At 58.6% G+C, this 15,249-nt stretch overlaps 2 protein-coding genes and 1 long non-coding RNA gene across 6 annotated transcripts; 2 read left to right on the top strand and 1 right to left on the bottom strand.

Annotated features, from left to right (window-relative positions):
• The first annotated feature begins 317 nt into the window (after nucleotides 1-317).
• DBNDD2 (dysbindin domain containing 2) lies at nucleotides 318-7,459 on the top strand. 2 transcript variants are annotated; one of them, XM_056353871.1, is made up of 4 exons: nucleotides 318-537; nucleotides 5,314-5,469; nucleotides 5,935-6,078; nucleotides 6,871-7,459. In XM_056353871.1, exons 1-4 carry the CDS (start codon nucleotides 333-335, stop codon nucleotides 7,071-7,073), a joined length of 708 nt encoding a protein of 235 aa, XP_056209846.1. In that variant the 5' UTR covers nucleotides 318-332; the 3' UTR covers nucleotides 7,074-7,459. The 2 variants fall into 2 exon arrangements, with proteins under 2 accessions (XP_056209846.1, XP_056209845.1); XM_056353870.1 differs by having other exon boundaries at nucleotides 6,865-7,459.
• Nucleotides 3,410-8,825, bottom strand: LOC130155933 (uncharacterized). 3 transcript variants are annotated; one of them, XR_008824259.1, is made up of 5 exons: nucleotides 8,728-8,825; nucleotides 6,850-7,031; nucleotides 5,909-6,037; nucleotides 5,302-5,447; nucleotides 3,410-4,692 (listed from the first exon to the last, which is right to left on the bottom strand). It is a non-coding gene; the product is annotated as an uncharacterized LOC130155933 (long non-coding RNA). The 3 variants fall into 3 exon arrangements; XR_008824257.1 differs by lacking the exon at nucleotides 8,728-8,825 and adding an exon at nucleotides 8,241-8,721; XR_008824258.1 differs by lacking the exon at nucleotides 8,728-8,825 and adding an exon at nucleotides 8,241-8,721 and having other exon boundaries at nucleotides 3,410-3,663.
• PIGT (phosphatidylinositol glycan anchor biosynthesis class T) lies at nucleotides 8,821-14,223 on the top strand. Its single transcript, XM_056353869.1, has 12 exons — nucleotides 8,821-9,028; nucleotides 9,366-9,543; nucleotides 10,403-10,530; nucleotides 10,996-11,096; nucleotides 11,253-11,339; nucleotides 11,594-11,681; nucleotides 11,770-11,867; nucleotides 12,165-12,330; nucleotides 12,437-12,637; nucleotides 13,180-13,345; nucleotides 13,478-13,561; nucleotides 13,693-14,223. Exons 1-12 carry the CDS (start codon nucleotides 8,845-8,847, stop codon nucleotides 13,943-13,945), a joined length of 1,734 nt encoding a protein of 577 aa, XP_056209844.1. The 5' UTR covers nucleotides 8,821-8,844; the 3' UTR covers nucleotides 13,946-14,223.
• Nucleotides 14,224-15,249: the final 1,026 nt, after the last annotated feature.

The raw sequence follows: 15,249 nt of genomic DNA, 5'->3' as shown, positions 1-15,249 counted from the left end.
CGAAAAAGACAACGCCTGGACGGTAACTGTGCTCCCTGCCCAGGTACAGCCACCCCTGCCCAGCTCTCACCGGAGCACAGCACCTGCAGCCAGGCGCTGCTGGGGCGGCTGTGGGGGGGGGGGGGGGGGGGGGCGGCTCTGCGCGGACCCTCCTTGGGGCCCAGGGACCCTGCATGGGGACTCTCCACGGGTCCCGGCAGCGCAGAGACCCTCCGCGAGCACCGGGTGCCGTCCACCCTCTGGATGACCCTCCCCGGGGGCCGCAGACCGGCCCCCACCTCCGCAGGACCCCCCCCAGCTGGGGCCGGGCAGCTGCCGGCGGCGCCGCCGCGATGCCGCGGGGATGGGCGCGCTGGCACCGCCCCGCGCCGCGCACAGCACCGCCCCGCAGCGCAGCATGGGCGAGCGGCCGGCGGCGGCGGGGGGGGCGGCCGCCCCCAGCTGAGCCCAGCCGCCCCGGCCCGCTCCAGCCCATCGCAGCAGCCACCCGCCGCATGTCCGGGCCCGGGGCGCAGAGCCGCGGCCGGCGGCTGCCCGGTAAGTGCCCGCCGCGGGAGGGGAGCGGGGCACCGGGCGGGCAGGGCTCGGGCTGCTCGCAGCCCCTCTCATGCTCCCCGCAACACCTGCCCGCCGCCCCTAGCAAAGCAGCGATGCCCCCCCCTCCCCGCCCCCCGCATCCCCCCAGCCCCGGACGCCCCCCAGCCCCCGCTGCGCCAACCTGCTGCGCCGGCCCCGCTCCCCGGGCTGCGCTGGGCAGGGGCTGCCCGGGAGGCGCCGCGCCTGGGATGGGGATGCTCGGGGCGGGGAGGGGGGTTTCCTGCCTGGGAAGCGGCAGAGGTCGGGGACCTGTTGGCCCACGGGCTTGTGGCAGAGTGGCATCGGTCCCCCTCGGAGCCCCGAGGCCCCCGGGAGGAGCGGAGCCCCCCGCACCTGTGGGGTTTTGGGAAAGAGGAGGCTGAGCAGAGCAAACGCACCAGCGAGCGCAGCAGGGTGGGCGGCAGCCGGGGTGACGGGGGGCTGGCCGGGGGACAGCCTGCCGCAGGTCCCTGCCGGGTCTCGCACGCCGTGCTGCCCTCCTGGCTTTTTGGTCCTCACGCCGCTTTCTGCATGAATCCAGGCAGGGCCCCGTAAATAGCAGGGTCTTATGACACAGCCTCCGCTGGGGAAGGAGCTCTGGGCAGCAGGGATATTTTTAGTGCCGAGACTCAGGGGATTTGGAGAACGCTCAGAGGAGCGCAGGCGATGAAACCGCGGCACAGACAGGGGTTACAAGGTGCCATGTCCTCCCTCTCTCGTTCACCCACCCCCCTGCTTTCCCCAGCAAGCAGCTCTGCCAAAACCACTGCCTCCCTCACACTTGCCCGGTACATTTCCTCTCGCTGGGGCTACGGTTATTTTTTGCTGTGCTGCACCACGAGGTCAGATGTGCCAATCGAGACAAGACCGTGCAGGGAATTAACACTCAGGCAGCCAGCGTGTTCAGGCATCCCGTCTCCGCACAGCCAGGCCCTGCGTGATTCTTTGGGGCATTCCCAGCTCTCCACACCGGCTGCTTCTCCCAGGGCTGAAGATGCTGAAAGCCCTTGGGATTTACCCTTGCCCCACAGCGGTTTTGCTGGGGCAGGGTGATAGGGAAAGGCTTGCGATCCTGCAGAGCCTCCTGGAAGATGCTGTGGCAGCCAAGGAGCTGCATCTTCCCCCAGCTGATCTCCTCACAGCACTGCATGCAGGGACTGGGCAGCCAAGGCATCGTCCAGCAAGCTGGGCAGCTGTGGAGTGCCCTGAGCCTCTCTGGAGGAGCGGAGCCAGCGGTTCGGGCTCTGGGAAAGCACAGGGAGAAGGGCAAAAGCTGGCTGGGCCAGCCTGCCCCAGCTCTCATTCACCAGGGAACTGGCCCATGCTTGGAGTGACCCCTCACTTAAACTCTGCTCACCTCCCCATCACCCCCTGTCCCTTTCCACAGCCCAGATTATTTTTCAATACCTTTTTTAAATCCCTCTAAATCTCTGCAAGGTATTGCAGAGCCATGGCCTTGAGAACAGGCCGTCCCCATCCTCGCCTGGCCTTCTGCCTCTGCTAACAAGCCTTCTCCCACCCCCAAATACACCCCTCCTATTCACTGGCACAGAGAGGTGGTTGTGCTGGGATCCCACAGACTAAAGAAGAATGAAAAACGCATCCCCTCCCAGTGGAAACATGATTGAAGCAGCCAGATAATTGAACCATGCTCCACTCCCAGCCCAGATGCTGGGTCGGAGAACACCCTGAGCTGGTGCTCTGAGCATTCCCAAAGCCCTGCCTGGCCCTCACCCCATGCTTCTTGCACCCCAGGAATTGCCCCTCCCCCAGCCTGCTTTGGTGAGGGTGTGGATGGGGGAGCTTGCAGCAGTTTGTTTCACAGCCAGCCCCCCCAACGCCTTTCCCCACCACGGTGGTGGCCGTGAGCCCACACCATGCGAGGGCTGGTGCTCTCCCAGAGAAGAGGGACCAGTGGGACCAGCGTCCTTGCCCACAACCCATGCTGTGAGCAGTTGCCCAGGAGCAGATGAGAAGGAAATCCCTGCCTGCACCTCTGAGGGGGGATCCTGCCCTGCCCGCCCAACCTCTGCACCAGCGTTTGGCCCCAGTTCCTCTCCAAGCTGTGCTCGTTAATAGCACGAGAGCCGGAAGGATCTGAAGGCAGCGGGGCACTTGGTGCCTTCGCAGCCGCTCTGGGCGGTTCAGCCAGCGGGGAAGAGCCTGGCTCTGAATGCTGATCAGCCTCCAGCCTCTTGGCTGAGTGGGCTGTAGTAATAACCATGATAATAGTAATAAAAGCCAGGCCACCAGCAGGTACCGACAGATCCCCCACGGTGCACAGGGGCCGCATTGTGTGTGCGAACGTGTCCCGCGGTGGGAACATGCCAGCCGGATGAGACAATCCCCGCGACTGACAGCCGAGTGTGACTGCCCGTCACATGGGGAAGGGCCGCGGCAGGGAACGACGCTCTCCTTTATTTCCCTGGCAAGGGATGCTGAGAGGCAGCTACACTAGCTGGGCTGTTCACCCCCGCCAGGCCCGGAAGAGCCCCGGGAGGAGGGAAGGCTCTGTCCCCGACTCTCACCGCGGTCACGGGTCAGGCAGGGCCAAGCACAGCCCAGCTGCCATCTCCTGCTGCTGGTGTTCCTTACATAATGGGATCTCAGTGCTCGTGCCCGACTCCACGGCGAGAGCTCAAAAACAAGTTCATAAACAGGTCCTGCTAATTTCTCCCACAAGAGAAATCCCGGTGCCCACAGGAATGCTGCCACCAGCACCCGTCCTGACTCTCCCCAAGCACTCTTATCCCAAGTTTCGGTCACGTGCCAGGGAGAGATGAGAACATTAATGGCACAGATTAACCACACTCACGGCACTTGGGACAGCACCCACTAGCATTTTGGTTTATTTTGTAAGTGTGCTGCAGGAGGATTTAGAGACTTTCCTCCTTACCTCCACGCTGGAGTCCCTTTGGCAAGATGTTGCACGGAGAGCCGGTCTGTCGCCCTGAAGCTGGGAGCCAAAGCAGCCTCCGCCTTGAGCGCGGCATCCTGAAGCTGGAGCCCGATGGGCTCTCCTCGGTTGCAGAGCTGCCAGAGTTTGCCATGGATTCAGCACAGCTGGGCTGGGGAGTAGAGCTCTGCCTGGGACAGACAGGACAGGGCTGGCTCTAGCTGCTGAAAGGAGCCAGCTCTGTAATCAGCGCCCTGGTCACCCCCTCCTTGTCCTTGGCTCCATTCTCTTTTGCACGTAGCACAGGGGAGAGAGGAGGGTTTTGCCTTACCCCCACGGCACTGAGCTGCTTCACCAGCACGGTGCATCTGCCACCACAGCTGTTAGCCTGGGTGCTGCACAGCGCACCGAATCTCAAGTCTCGGCACCAGAGCAGGCACCCAGTGCTTAGGTCAGACATACCGAGGCAAAAGCCCCTTCAGGCAGCTAGAATCACTGCCCTGGGCATCAGGAAGATGCTGAGCATCCAGAAGAGGACCAGAGCCTCTTCCAGAAACCACATGGTGACTGGCCCTGAGTCACAGTGCATCCCCACACTGTGCTGCAGGCACAACCCAGCCTCCTGGGGCAGGTGCCTGCAGATGATGAGGTTTAGCTGTAGCATGCCCCAAAAACAGGGTGCAGAGGAGCCCTGGAAAGGCTCTCAGGAAGATGTGACATTGATCTCCAGGACATCTCACCAGGCCCACTATCTCTTCCCTGTTTGGGTCCTATGCTGCTACATATTGCTGGCAGCCTGGCCCCTGCTATCCTCACCCCCACTCCTGCCAGACAGGGTGGGGATGCTGCTCCCTCTGCTCCCGCCTCCCCAGCCTGGAGGAGCAGAGGGTTTGGGCCACGCTTAGGCAGAGCAGAGGATGTTTGTTTGGTTTCCTTGGTTACTGCACCGCCTGCTCCAGTAATCACATTTTCCTTGTGCCGGATGGGCCAAGAGGAGCAGAGAGGAAATCTGGAATGGCTGAGGTCAAACACCAGCCTGGGAACAGCCGGGGCCACCAACCGCAGACCCTCTGTGCCATTTGGGTCTTTGCTGTTTGGGTACCCAACTGGAAAGGGTAGTACCAGGCCCAGAGATGCAGCGACAAGCTCCTTCAGCAACAGCCCGAGGGCTCCCATCACTCCCTCCTGTGCAAGCCGAGGACACAGGCACTGACGTTGAACTGCAGGAGGAATTACAGGAATGAAAATGTTTGTGCAGGCAGAAGCCAAGCTGGCTGTGCAAGCCAGGGATGTGAATGGGGGAGCCTGCGAGCGTGGGTGCGGCTGTATTTATAGCGACAATGGCAGCAGGGGTGCGCGTGTGCAGGGGTGACAGGGTTGCTGATGCCTTTTATTCCTTATGCATCCCCTCAGCCCAGAAAGCCTGGAGCACTAATGCCAGTTCTTGTCCCTGGGAGTTTTTCCTGTTGTTAGTGTTCACACACAACCCTCTGTTTTGTAGCAAGGAAACTGAAACTTAAACACGTGCAAACCATGGCTGATCTCATAATAACACCCTTTTCCCTCCTCGACAATTCACTTCAGCAGTTGTGAACACAGCATATGAGCTCCCCACTCCTGGCTATCCTGCATCTTGGAAGCAAGATCTGAAGCTGCAGCACAAGTGCTGGTGACGCTGCCATTCTAGTGCATAACATCTATTCACAGTGAATTAGTCAACTGGTAAAGCAGAGGGGAAGGAAATCATCTACCCTCCAGCACAGCCTTACTGCGTGAGCTGGGACAGGCAGAAGGGCTTGGGCAGTCCTGCCTGGTCTGACCCCCCTCACCTTTCTCCCCAGCTGACATGGAGCAGGCGCAGCGGAGCCTGGATGCAGAGCAGATGCAGCAGCAGCAGCTGAAACTACGGGACCGGCAGAAGTTCTTTGAGGAGGTGTTCCAGCATGATGTGGATTTCTTCTTCCCTATGTCTCACCTGCAGATAGAACATCGAAGACGTAAGTGCTGTGGGCAACAGCACTGACTGGGCTGGGGGTGTTTCAGGGGACAGTGACACAGGCGTTAAGAGATTGGTGAGATATCCCCAGTCTAAGGGCAGCCAGGGACATGTCTTGCACTGAGGCAGGACCACACACACTGCGTGTGGGCGTGCTGTGGATTACTCACACCACTTAAATCACTGCACATGGGCACCCAGGCTGGCGCCCTGCATAGTCACTGGCTTCAGACAGGCTCCTCTAGACAGCAGTATGGGGCAGTGACAAGGACTGCAGCGAGACAGCAGGGGCTTCCAGAGGGATGTTTTAAAGAAATGTGATTTTCCTAAGTGCCTCTTACAGCAAGCAGAATCCAGTTCCCCATGGCAAGGCTAGCCTCCCTCCTGGCATCCTGCCTGCACAGGGCTCACGATGACCTTTGCCTGGCGCCAGCACTCACCTTTTCACTGGCCTTTGTCTCTGCAGCCCCCTTAGGCAGCATTTCCTCCATGGAGGTGAATGTGGACATGCTGGAGCAGATGGACATGATGGACCTGTCAGACCATGACACTGTGGACGTGTTTCTGGGCTGTGGGACAGAGGAGAGCAGCGTTGCTGGGCCCCTGCCAGGTAATGTGCAGTTGTGTGCCTTTTGCAGGCCAGGCTGGGAGCCCTTCCTTCCCCCAGTGCCCACGTTGGCTTGTTCCTCAGCCCTGGCCACCCTGCGTGCAGATCCACACATGCTCATACAAAGACAGACACTTGGTGCTGGGGTCTGTGAGGCTAGAGGGACCTTGCCCTGGGCTGGTCCACATCAGTACCCACCTCTGCAGCCCAGAGGTATAGATCCCTGTAAATACCTTATGCTGCAGAAGACAGCCCAGGCACTTTACAGAATCTGTGAAGCAAATTCTCTTGTCCTGCAGCAGCCAGCGTCTTGTCATGATTTCCCAGGTCCCCACCGCACTGCAGAGCTCACTGCACCGAGTGGGAAGGCTGTAGGACCCCTCTATCTCCCAGCCAGACCCCAGGGAGCTAGGCTTGGGTCCCACAGGGAAACCCGGGGTGCCAGCACCTTCTTCCCCACACACACACACTGTACTGATTCACTGAGGCCAAGCCAAATGTCTCCTGCCTGCTGCAGCCAACAACTTCACACAGCATAGTTCCAACCCATGCTTCATGCAAGACGCAGAAGGCTCCACTGCCAAAAACGGGGAAGGAATGTGCAGCACTGCCCAGAGCCAAGCCAGGGGCGTGAGGTTAGGAGCAGCCATGGCAGCCATGTGAGGGGCAGCCAGGAAAGCATAGCTTGCCAAGGAATAAGGTCTGTGTGTTGGAGGGACTATCCATGGAGCTTAGGGAACAATAAACCTCCAGAAGCCTTTTTCTTTCTCTTACCGCTCTCTCCTCCAGGGGCAGATGCCAGCCAGTGCCCAGAGGAAATCACCCTGCAAGTGCCCAGTGGAGCAGAGAGCAAGTCACGCATTTCTTCCACATCCTCTGTCTCCACGGATCTGAACAGCCTGGACACCAGCGAGGAGGGGGCTGAGACCCCTGTGGTGCAGTCAGATGAGGAGGACCTGCAGGAGGACAGTCCCAAAAAGCAGCTTGCAAAAAGCTAGCAGCCAGCTTTGCCCTGCTCCCAGCCTCCTTTGTATGGACCTGCCAGCCCAGAGGAAGGAAAGCTGCTGGCACTCAGTATACCCCATCCTGGACTGCTGCCCTGCAGGAGGGGAGAGATGATTTTCCCCTCCTCTCCCTTTGCAGGTTCTCCTGGCAGCCAAAGGAGAAGGAAAGGGGTATTGTAGGCTCCCAAAATTAACTCTTCCAGCTTTGCTGCTAACACTCCCTGCTTCACTCCCCCAAAATGCTCAGTGGCCCACAGCTCCGCCATTCCCAGAAAGCCATCCCTTGGGACCCCGGCTCCCCATGCTGCTGACAGAGGTCCTGTCCAGACAAGCGTTTAACGATGGCATACAGAAAAATAACACTCTAATCTAAACAAGAAGTGGGTGTGTGTGTTAATTGGGAGAAAACAGCACTGGGGGTGAGGGTTATTGTGAGGATTGCAGGAGGGAGAGCAGTGTAAAGACAGTGTGCTATGGGCACCATGTAGAAGCAGATGAAGCTGGCTGTTGCACAGCCCAGCTCCAGCGCAGGGGTGGTTCCTGCACCCGGGGTAGGAACAGGCAGCACAGACCTCGGCAGAGAAGGGCTGCTGTTAGTGGAACAGGTCACCCTGCCGAGCAACTTGGTGCTGCCCCCAGGAGCGAGAGAGCCAGCGGCTGCAGTACTGACGTAAGCAGAGCTGCTGGTGACCTGTAACTACCTGCCATGAGTACACTGGGGGATTTCCCACGCAAAATAGCTGAGTGGAGAACATCAGCGCATGGAGCACCAGTAGCAACTGCTCCCCCAGCACAGCATGAGGGCAGCAGCCCTGGCTGGAGGCTGCTTTAGAGGAGCAAAGAAAGAGCCATCAAAATGAAACCATTTTGCAGCCTGCTACACTTGTTCCCTGCAGGATAGGTGAAGAGGAGCCAGGCACAAAGCTAGCCCAAGGCCCGCTGCCACTATCAGTGGCTGCAGGCCAGGAAAGTGCTGTCCCTGCTCAGGCTGCGTCAGCACAACCGTGGTCACCCCCATGAGGAAAGGAGCCTAGGAGATAAGTGACAGGAGACAGGGAACGCTCCTCATCCTGGCTGCTTCCCAGGGGGTGTTCAGGCCTTCCTGCACTCTGTCCTGTGCCAGCCGACGCTTCATCAGACTGGCTGGAGCGCACCAGTTACCTGGGAATGGCCGGCCAGAGCGGGAGGCATGGTGAGCTCCATCGGACCGCTGTCCCCAGCGCTGCCTCGCTGCAGCTCGCTCCCTCCCGGGCCGGGCCCAGGGTGGCCGGGGCTGGCAGCCAGTGGAAGCAGGGTGCTTCCCGACGGCTCTGCGCCCGGAGATAGACGGTGCCCTCCGGAAAGGGGACGTCAAGGAAAGAGGGAGAGAGCGGGAAGAGCTGAGACGAGGAAGTCACCCCGGGGACAAGTACACCCTCTCGGAGCCCTGACGCACGGCAGCGCCTTGCAGCGAACCGGCGCCGCTCAGGCCGCACAAGCGCTTCCCCTGCAGCACCGATCCGAAAAACCAGGGGAGGGAGCCCTCGGGGCGCACCCCACAGCCAGCCGCCCTGGCCGCTAGGCAGGCCCGCCCACCCCCGCCCCGGGCCGGGCAGGCCCCAGGCTCGCTCCCCGGCCCCTGCGGGCGGGAGCCCCGCCGGGCTCTCACCGTGAGGAAGGAGGCGAGGCCGGGCCGGGGCTGCGGCGCCGCGTCTCCATGACGACGCCGGAAGCGGTCGCCATTGGCCGCGCGGCCGGAAGCGGAAGTGAGCGGTGGGGCGGCGGGATGTTGGCGGCGGTGCTGCTGCTGCTGCTGCTTCTGGCGGCGGGGCCAGGGCGGGCGGGCGCGGGGCGGGCGCGGCGGGACGCGCTGCGGGAGGAGCTGCTGCTGAGCCCGCTGCCCGCCGGCGACGTGGCCGCCACCTTCCAGTTCCGTACGCGGTGGGACGCCGACCTGCAGCGCGGCGCAGGTAGGGCGGGGCGGGGCCGGGCCGCTATTGGCTGGGGCGCGGCGCAGGGGGCGGGGCTATTTCGCAGGGGGCGGGGCTGCACTGGGATGATGACGCCAGCGTGTGGAGTGATGTCAGAGCGGGGACGCTGAGGTCAGCAGGAACGGGGCAGAGCGAGGCCGTGGGGGCTGAGGGTTGCGGTGACATTGGCACGAGGGGGCTCGGTGCGGTGATGCAGGCAGGCTGTGAGTGATGGTGTGAGCCGCCAGGGTACGATGTTGTGTCTAGTCGGGCCCTGGTGTGCCATCAGGGGAGGGGGCCGGGGGATGAGATGGGCAGGGGCTAACGCTGCCCGCAGTCTCTCACTACAGGCTCTTCCCGAAGGCGCTGGGGCAGCTGGTGGCGGCGCTGGGTGTGCGGGAGCTCCACCTCGCCCTCACCCAGGGCTTCTGGCGCACCCGGGCCTGGGGGCAGCCACCCCTCCAGGCACCTGCTGGTGCTGAGCTCTGGGTCTGGTTCCAGCCCACCGTCACCGAGTAGGTACCCCGGCTGCGGGTCTGCCCCTCTGGGTCTCCTCTGTGGCCACCACTTCCAGGAACTGTTGCCCTTCTCACATGAGGCAGCCACAGTGTGTGTGGAGGCCTCGCGGGTGGGAAAACTTGTGCTGGAATAAAGTCCCTGCAACCCCCGGAGCAGCTCCAAGGAAAAGCAGAATGTAGCCCCTCTCAGGGCATGGGGCAGAATGTGGTGCTGAGGGCAAACCCTTGTTGACTAAAGGAACAAGTAATTCCTCTGTGGGCTCTGTGATGACAAACCCCTTGCTGCACTGATACAACAGGGTTATATCCTGAGCTGTCATCCATGACTCACTTCCTTTGACTTCCATCCAATACCTGTCTCCCTTAGTACACAGCCCCTCTTCGAGCCACAGCAGCTCTCTGTGGACTCACGGAGCTCTCTCCTCACTACAAGTGGCCCATTCCAGGTCTGCTGGTCAGGTCAGCTTTCAGAGCTGTACCAAAGTGTTGCTTTAGGTCTCACAGCCCCTTCCCCATACACTGCATGTCACCTACCGCGTGCTCCCTGCTCCTCCCAGGCTCTTTCCTCACAGACCAGCTGCACCCACCACTGGGTCCCTGGATGTGTGGAGCCCTGCCAGCCCAGGGGCTGCCCCCATGGTGAACATTCCCCAGGGCTCATGCATTGGAATAAAATACCAAGAGAGCTGGAGAGTGCATGAGCAGCGGCCTCTATGTGCACGCTCCTTACAGCTTCTAAAAGCCAGCATTTTATTTATTTTTGTACAGCCAGGTGTATTTATTGAATGTTACTGACTTAACGCTTGTTCCAAGGATTCGAGCTGCTGAGCAATCTCTGCTATTTGTTCTCACACAGTGTTGACAAAGCCTGGAAAGAACTGAGTAACATTCTCTCAGGAATATTCTGTGCTTCTCTCAACTTCATTGACTCAACCAACACAGTCACTCCAACAGCATCCTTCAAACCCCTGGGCTTAGCCAACGGTAAGCTCAGCCTGCACATGGCTATCCAGCTCTGCTCTCTCATTCTTGCCTCTAGCTTTTGTTTTGCCCCATGCCACTGCAGGCAGTCTGGGTGCAGGTCCTGCAATGACTCGGGGTCCGGGTGTGTACAACAGGGGTTGTTAACCTCCTCCTGGAAGTGTTTCCTGTCCCTACGAATGAGGCTCGGATTTGAACACAGGAAACCCACAAGCAGTATGTGGCAAATGCTCCCAGGCCCTTGTCTGTCTCTCTGAAAAGTATTTTACGAAACAGGACTAGAGGATTTAAGGCACTCATGAAAAAAAATATACTAGAATATACTGTTACCTATTCTTTCCAAACCACTCTGAACTCTGGCACTTCAGGCATTTTGAGGGGGTGGTGGGCTATGGGGTGGAACAACTCCGCTTCTGCTCTCATGCCTGTGGCAGTACCAGCCTGTTGACCCTCCACTTTCCTGCCCAGGGACAGATCACCATCTCCTGCGATACGCCGTCCTGCCCCGGGAGGTTGTCTGCACAGAGAACCTCACACCTTGGAAGAAGCTGCTCCCATGTGGCTCAAAGGTAATGCAAGTCCTGCTGCCTCACTGGGCCACTCCTGACGGCGCTGGGTTCCCAGCAGCAATCCAGGAATGTGCACTGGGAGGTCTCAGCAGGGCCTTTCTCTCAGTGGGAGCAGAGAACAGATCAGGGGCTGAGTTTCTCCTTTTCTCCCTGCAGGCTGGGCTTGCCGTGCTGCTGAAGGCCGAGCGCTTGTTCCACAGCAGCTACCACTCGCAGGCAGTGCACATCCGCCCCATCTGCAGGGTAAGGGCGAGGCTCAGGGCTCCCTACTTTAACACCCCCAAGAGAAAATCCAAGGCCTTCTTGTGACACTGCAAGGTGACACACCGGTTTGCCCAGCTCCCCTGCGGTGGGTTTGCTGTGTCTATCACAGCTGTTGTCCTGCTTCTCTGGTTTCACCTGCGTAGGGATGGGATTCCTGGGAGTCCTGGTGGAGTTCCGGCTGTGTCCTCCCCCTCTAGAAGGTGTGATCAGGGCTGCCTGTCTCTCTTGTCCAGGATGCCTCCTGCCTGGCTGTGTCCTGGGAGCTCAGACAGACCCTTACTGTGGTGTTCGACACCTTTTCCAGTGGCCAAGGAAAGAAAGGTAAGCTTGGCAGCAGTCCGCTGTGGTCCTCGAGTGCCCCCAGCCTGCAGCATTGCACTTTGCCTGCCACTGACTTTGCTTCCCACAGACTGGTCCCTCTTTAAGATGTTCTCTCGCACACTTACTGACGCATGTCCCCTGGCATCACAGAGCAAAGTCTACGTTGACATCTCCCCTAAGAACAAGGTAATGCTCGTGGGCCGGAGAACGGCCCCCTGCTCCCCCAGTTCAGCCACTTTGTGTGGTTCTGAAATGTCCTCGCCTCCACCCCCTGCACGGCCGGGCCCCACCGGAGCCCACTGGGGCTAACAAAGGGAGGTGGTTTCCCTCCTCTGAGCAGGGCTGTGGGGATGTGCGCGGGTGTGTTCGTAAGAGCACCAACAGTGGGGTGGGAGAGCCCAGGGCTAGCCAGAGGGCCTTTGCCCAGTGCTGTCAGCTACTTCGAGGGGCACTTTTCTTCTCATGGTCCATTTGCTTTCTCAGGAGAAGGAGCTACTGGAAGTGACCCCCCCTCCAACATCTGTACATGAAGCTATTGTCCAGGGAGACAAGAGAACCTATGCTGTCTATGACCTGCTGAGCCCCTCACTCTTCAATACGTCTCGCAGCCTTAATGTGCAGCTGAAGTGGAAGCGGCCCCAAGACAGCTGTGAGTGACCAGAACTTCACTCCATCTACACCTCCGGTCAGGGCTCCAGGCCTAAAAATCCCATACCGTGCCCCCCCCGTTCCTGTGTCCTTTTATCTTTTCGCAGCCGAACTGCCGACACCCATACTCCATGCTCAGCGCTACGTGAGTGGATACGGGCTGCAGACCGGAGAGATCAGCACTCTCATCTACAACACCCACCCGTACCGGGCCTTCCCCGTGATTCTGCTGGAGACCGTGCCGTGGTATCTGCGGCTCTATGTGCACACTCTGACTATCATCACAAAGGGAAAGGAAAACAAGCCAAGTAAGTAAACCCTCTGGAGAGCACATGCCACCCGATTCCCTTGGCACAAGCGGCTCATTCCAGAGATGGTTTAGTCCCTCCCTTGGGCCCCAGTGATCACTGGGAAACTGGACTGGGAAACAAAAACATCTCAGGATGTTTTTCTAGCCTTCAATTCAATGCTCACAGCAGATGAGACTCTATTAAATCTTATACTAAGTTTTGTAAGAGGCACATGGATGGTGTTTCATAATCCAACAAGGGTCTAAACAAAACTGAATTGATTTTCATAGTAAAGGAGGCTCAATTTAAAACAGATGACTGGGTCTTACTTTGCATTTCTACCTTTCCTTGTGAACACCTGACTTTCATGGGTCATCAGCTCTAAAGATGCCAGATTTAGCCTTAACACATGCTTTTTGCTAGCTGTGCATCTTCACTTGCCCAGAAGACCTCTCCTAGGACAGTGGAAGCAGGAGCACCCACCCCATGGGAGATGTCCAGGCAACGTGAACTTGTCCAAGGTGCCCCCCGCTGCCACTGACGTGTCTCTTTGCGGTTAGGTTACATCCACTACCAGCCAGCCCAGGACCGGAGACGGCCTCACCTCTTGGAAATGCTGATCCAGCTGCCAGCCAACTCTGTAACCAAGATCACAATCCAGTTTGAGAGGGCCTTATTGAAGTGGACAGAGTACACACCTGACCCCAATCATGGCTTTTACGTCAGGTAATGACATAACTTGGCTCCTCATTCCCTTCTGGGCCTCGGGTAGGACTGCCCAGGTTTCTGGGGATGTGAAAAACTCTTGTCATCTCTTTGCTGGCAGAACTGACACTAGCACATCCTTTGTCTCCTTAGCTCATCTGTGCTTAGTGCTCTGGTGCCCAGCGTCATTGCGATGAAGGACGTGGATGTGGAGCAGAGCCCTCTCTTCACCTCACTGTGAGTGTGCCTGTGCTGGGGAGCGGGGCCATACAGCAGTGCCTGCATGCTGCCGCTGTCATCCCATCTGGTGAGCATGAAGCAGCGGTCCTGTGCGGGCTGACACTCCCTTTCCTGATTCCACTCTCCAGGTTTCCTTCCTCTGATGGCTCCAGCTATTTTGTGCGCCTGTACACTGAGCCACTGCTGGTGAACTTGCCAACGCCAGACTTCAGCATGCCCTATAACGTCATCTGCCTGACCTGCACTGTGGTGGCAGTGTGCTACGGCTCCTTCTACAACCTACTGACTAGAACATTTCATGTGGAAGAGCCAAGCCGGGGTGGGCTGGCCAAGCGGCTGGCCAACGTCATCCGCAAATTCAGGGGTGTGCCCCCCCTCTGAGAGAAACCAGGGCAGCTGGCGCTGGCCACGGAGACCCAGGGAGCAGAGTGCTGCTGCCTCTCGTCTTTGCTGGAAGCAGCCTGCTCCATTTTGCTGCCTGAGTCTCTCTTCGGGATCCAACAAGCTGAGAGATTGCTAACATGGGAAGATGCTCTAAACCCACTGACTACTGAACTGCACTGCTACAGGATTAGGAAAGGTATAAGACTTCTGTTTGAGAAGGGGGTAACTTCTGTGCTGGGAACGATGCTGGAAGTAAACTTGAGCTGTTTTGTACAGTTTTGCTGCTCCTGGTTGGTTTTACTTTCTCAGCCCCACAGGCAGAGTTGACCCTGTAAGATTCTGCAGGCTGCTAAGTCTCTGGCACGCTACCCGAGTCAGCTGGGAGGAGAGGCAGACATGGCAAGGGGAAGGGGTGTGATCTGCAGCAGACAGATGGGTTCATCAGCTCTACCATCTCACCTTCTACAACTGCCACATTTCACAACTCCCTCCTGCCACACTTCACCACATCTGAGCCAGTTTGCAAGTTAATTGTTGGACATGGTGTAAGTCTGTCCCCTCAGCCATGGCAAGGATTTATTTACTTTCTCAGGAAAAAGCATCTTTTGCTCCCAGCTTCTATTTGCAGTGTTTTGAAACCCACCCACCAGCTCATTCCTCTGCTGCAGCACAAGATCCTCCTCTGCCTCCTCAGTATAAATTCCACACATCTGCCTGACAGCTCCCCTGCACCCACAGGGTCCCCAAAGTTTCGGAGAGCCTCCGGGCTCTGCACACCCCATGTGCTGAGCTGCGGCCAGTTGAGCTCTGCTGGTGGGTGGCAGCCTCAGCCCTCGCAGAGCCCTGGGCTGGGAATACAGGAACACTGGCACCACTCTGCTCTTCAGATATTTTCATAAAATACAAGGTACCCGCCTTGCTGCAGTTCACACAGAGCAGTGAGAGGACTCTGTGGTGCTGCTCGGCCTCCAACAGTGCTGTTCCCAGGGGTATGTCCTTTGCATCTCGGATGTGGCTTTTGTGATAGGAACAGACACCTGCCTACAAGCAGCTAAACAAAGCACAAGGAAATCATTAGAAGAAATATTCCCCAGAATCAATGCGAAACACAGCCAGGGGTCCTTTAAAAGCTTCCGCTTGAACAGAAAGACCACAAAACCCCTGTTGCCTCCTGTCCTGCACAGAACAGTCTGTTCCCACTGGCCTGGAATTACCTTTATCTTCCCTACTGGAGGTGCCCTTCTCTGCAGTTCTTTACAGATCTGCTCCATTGGATGGCTCCATGCAGCCTGCAGAGCTGC

Source organism: Falco biarmicus, chromosome 10 (assembly GCF_023638135.1).
Source record: "Falco biarmicus isolate bFalBia1 chromosome 10, bFalBia1.pri, whole genome shotgun sequence".
NCBI classification, from domain to species: Eukaryota; Metazoa; Chordata; class Aves; order Falconiformes; family Falconidae; genus Falco; species Falco biarmicus.
Note: the sequence above shows the minus strand (reverse complement) of the source record. Positions and strands in the feature narration are given on the sequence as shown.

What these genes read in the sequence shown, in the direction of transcription:
- PIGT (XM_056353869.1), top strand. Translation starts at nt 8,845, where the DNA reads ATGTTGGCGGCGGTGCTGCTGCTGCTGCTGCTTCTGGCGGCGGGGCCA. An exon ending in CGACCTGCAGCGCGGCGCAG is followed by an intron (nt 9,029 to 9,365) that starts GTAGGGCGGGGC and finishes CGCTGCCCGCAG; the next exon opens with TCTCTCACTACAGGCTCTTC. An exon ending in CAGTGGCCAAGGAAAGAAAG is followed by an intron (nt 11,682 to 11,769) that starts GTAAGCTTGGCA and finishes TGCTTCCCACAG; the next exon opens with ACTGGTCCCTCTTTAAGATG.
- DBNDD2 (XM_056353870.1), top strand. Translation starts at nt 333, where the DNA reads ATGCCGCGGGGATGGGCGCGCTGGCACCGCCCCGCGCCGCGCACAGCA. An exon ending in CCGCGGCCGGCGGCTGCCCG is followed by an intron (nt 538 to 5,313) that starts GTAAGTGCCCGC and finishes CTTTCTCCCCAG; the next exon opens with CTGACATGGAGCAGGCGCAG. An exon ending in GCAGATAGAACATCGAAGAC is followed by an intron (nt 5,470 to 5,934) that starts GTAAGTGCTGTG and finishes TTGTCTCTGCAG; the next exon opens with CCCCCTTAGGCAGCATTTCC.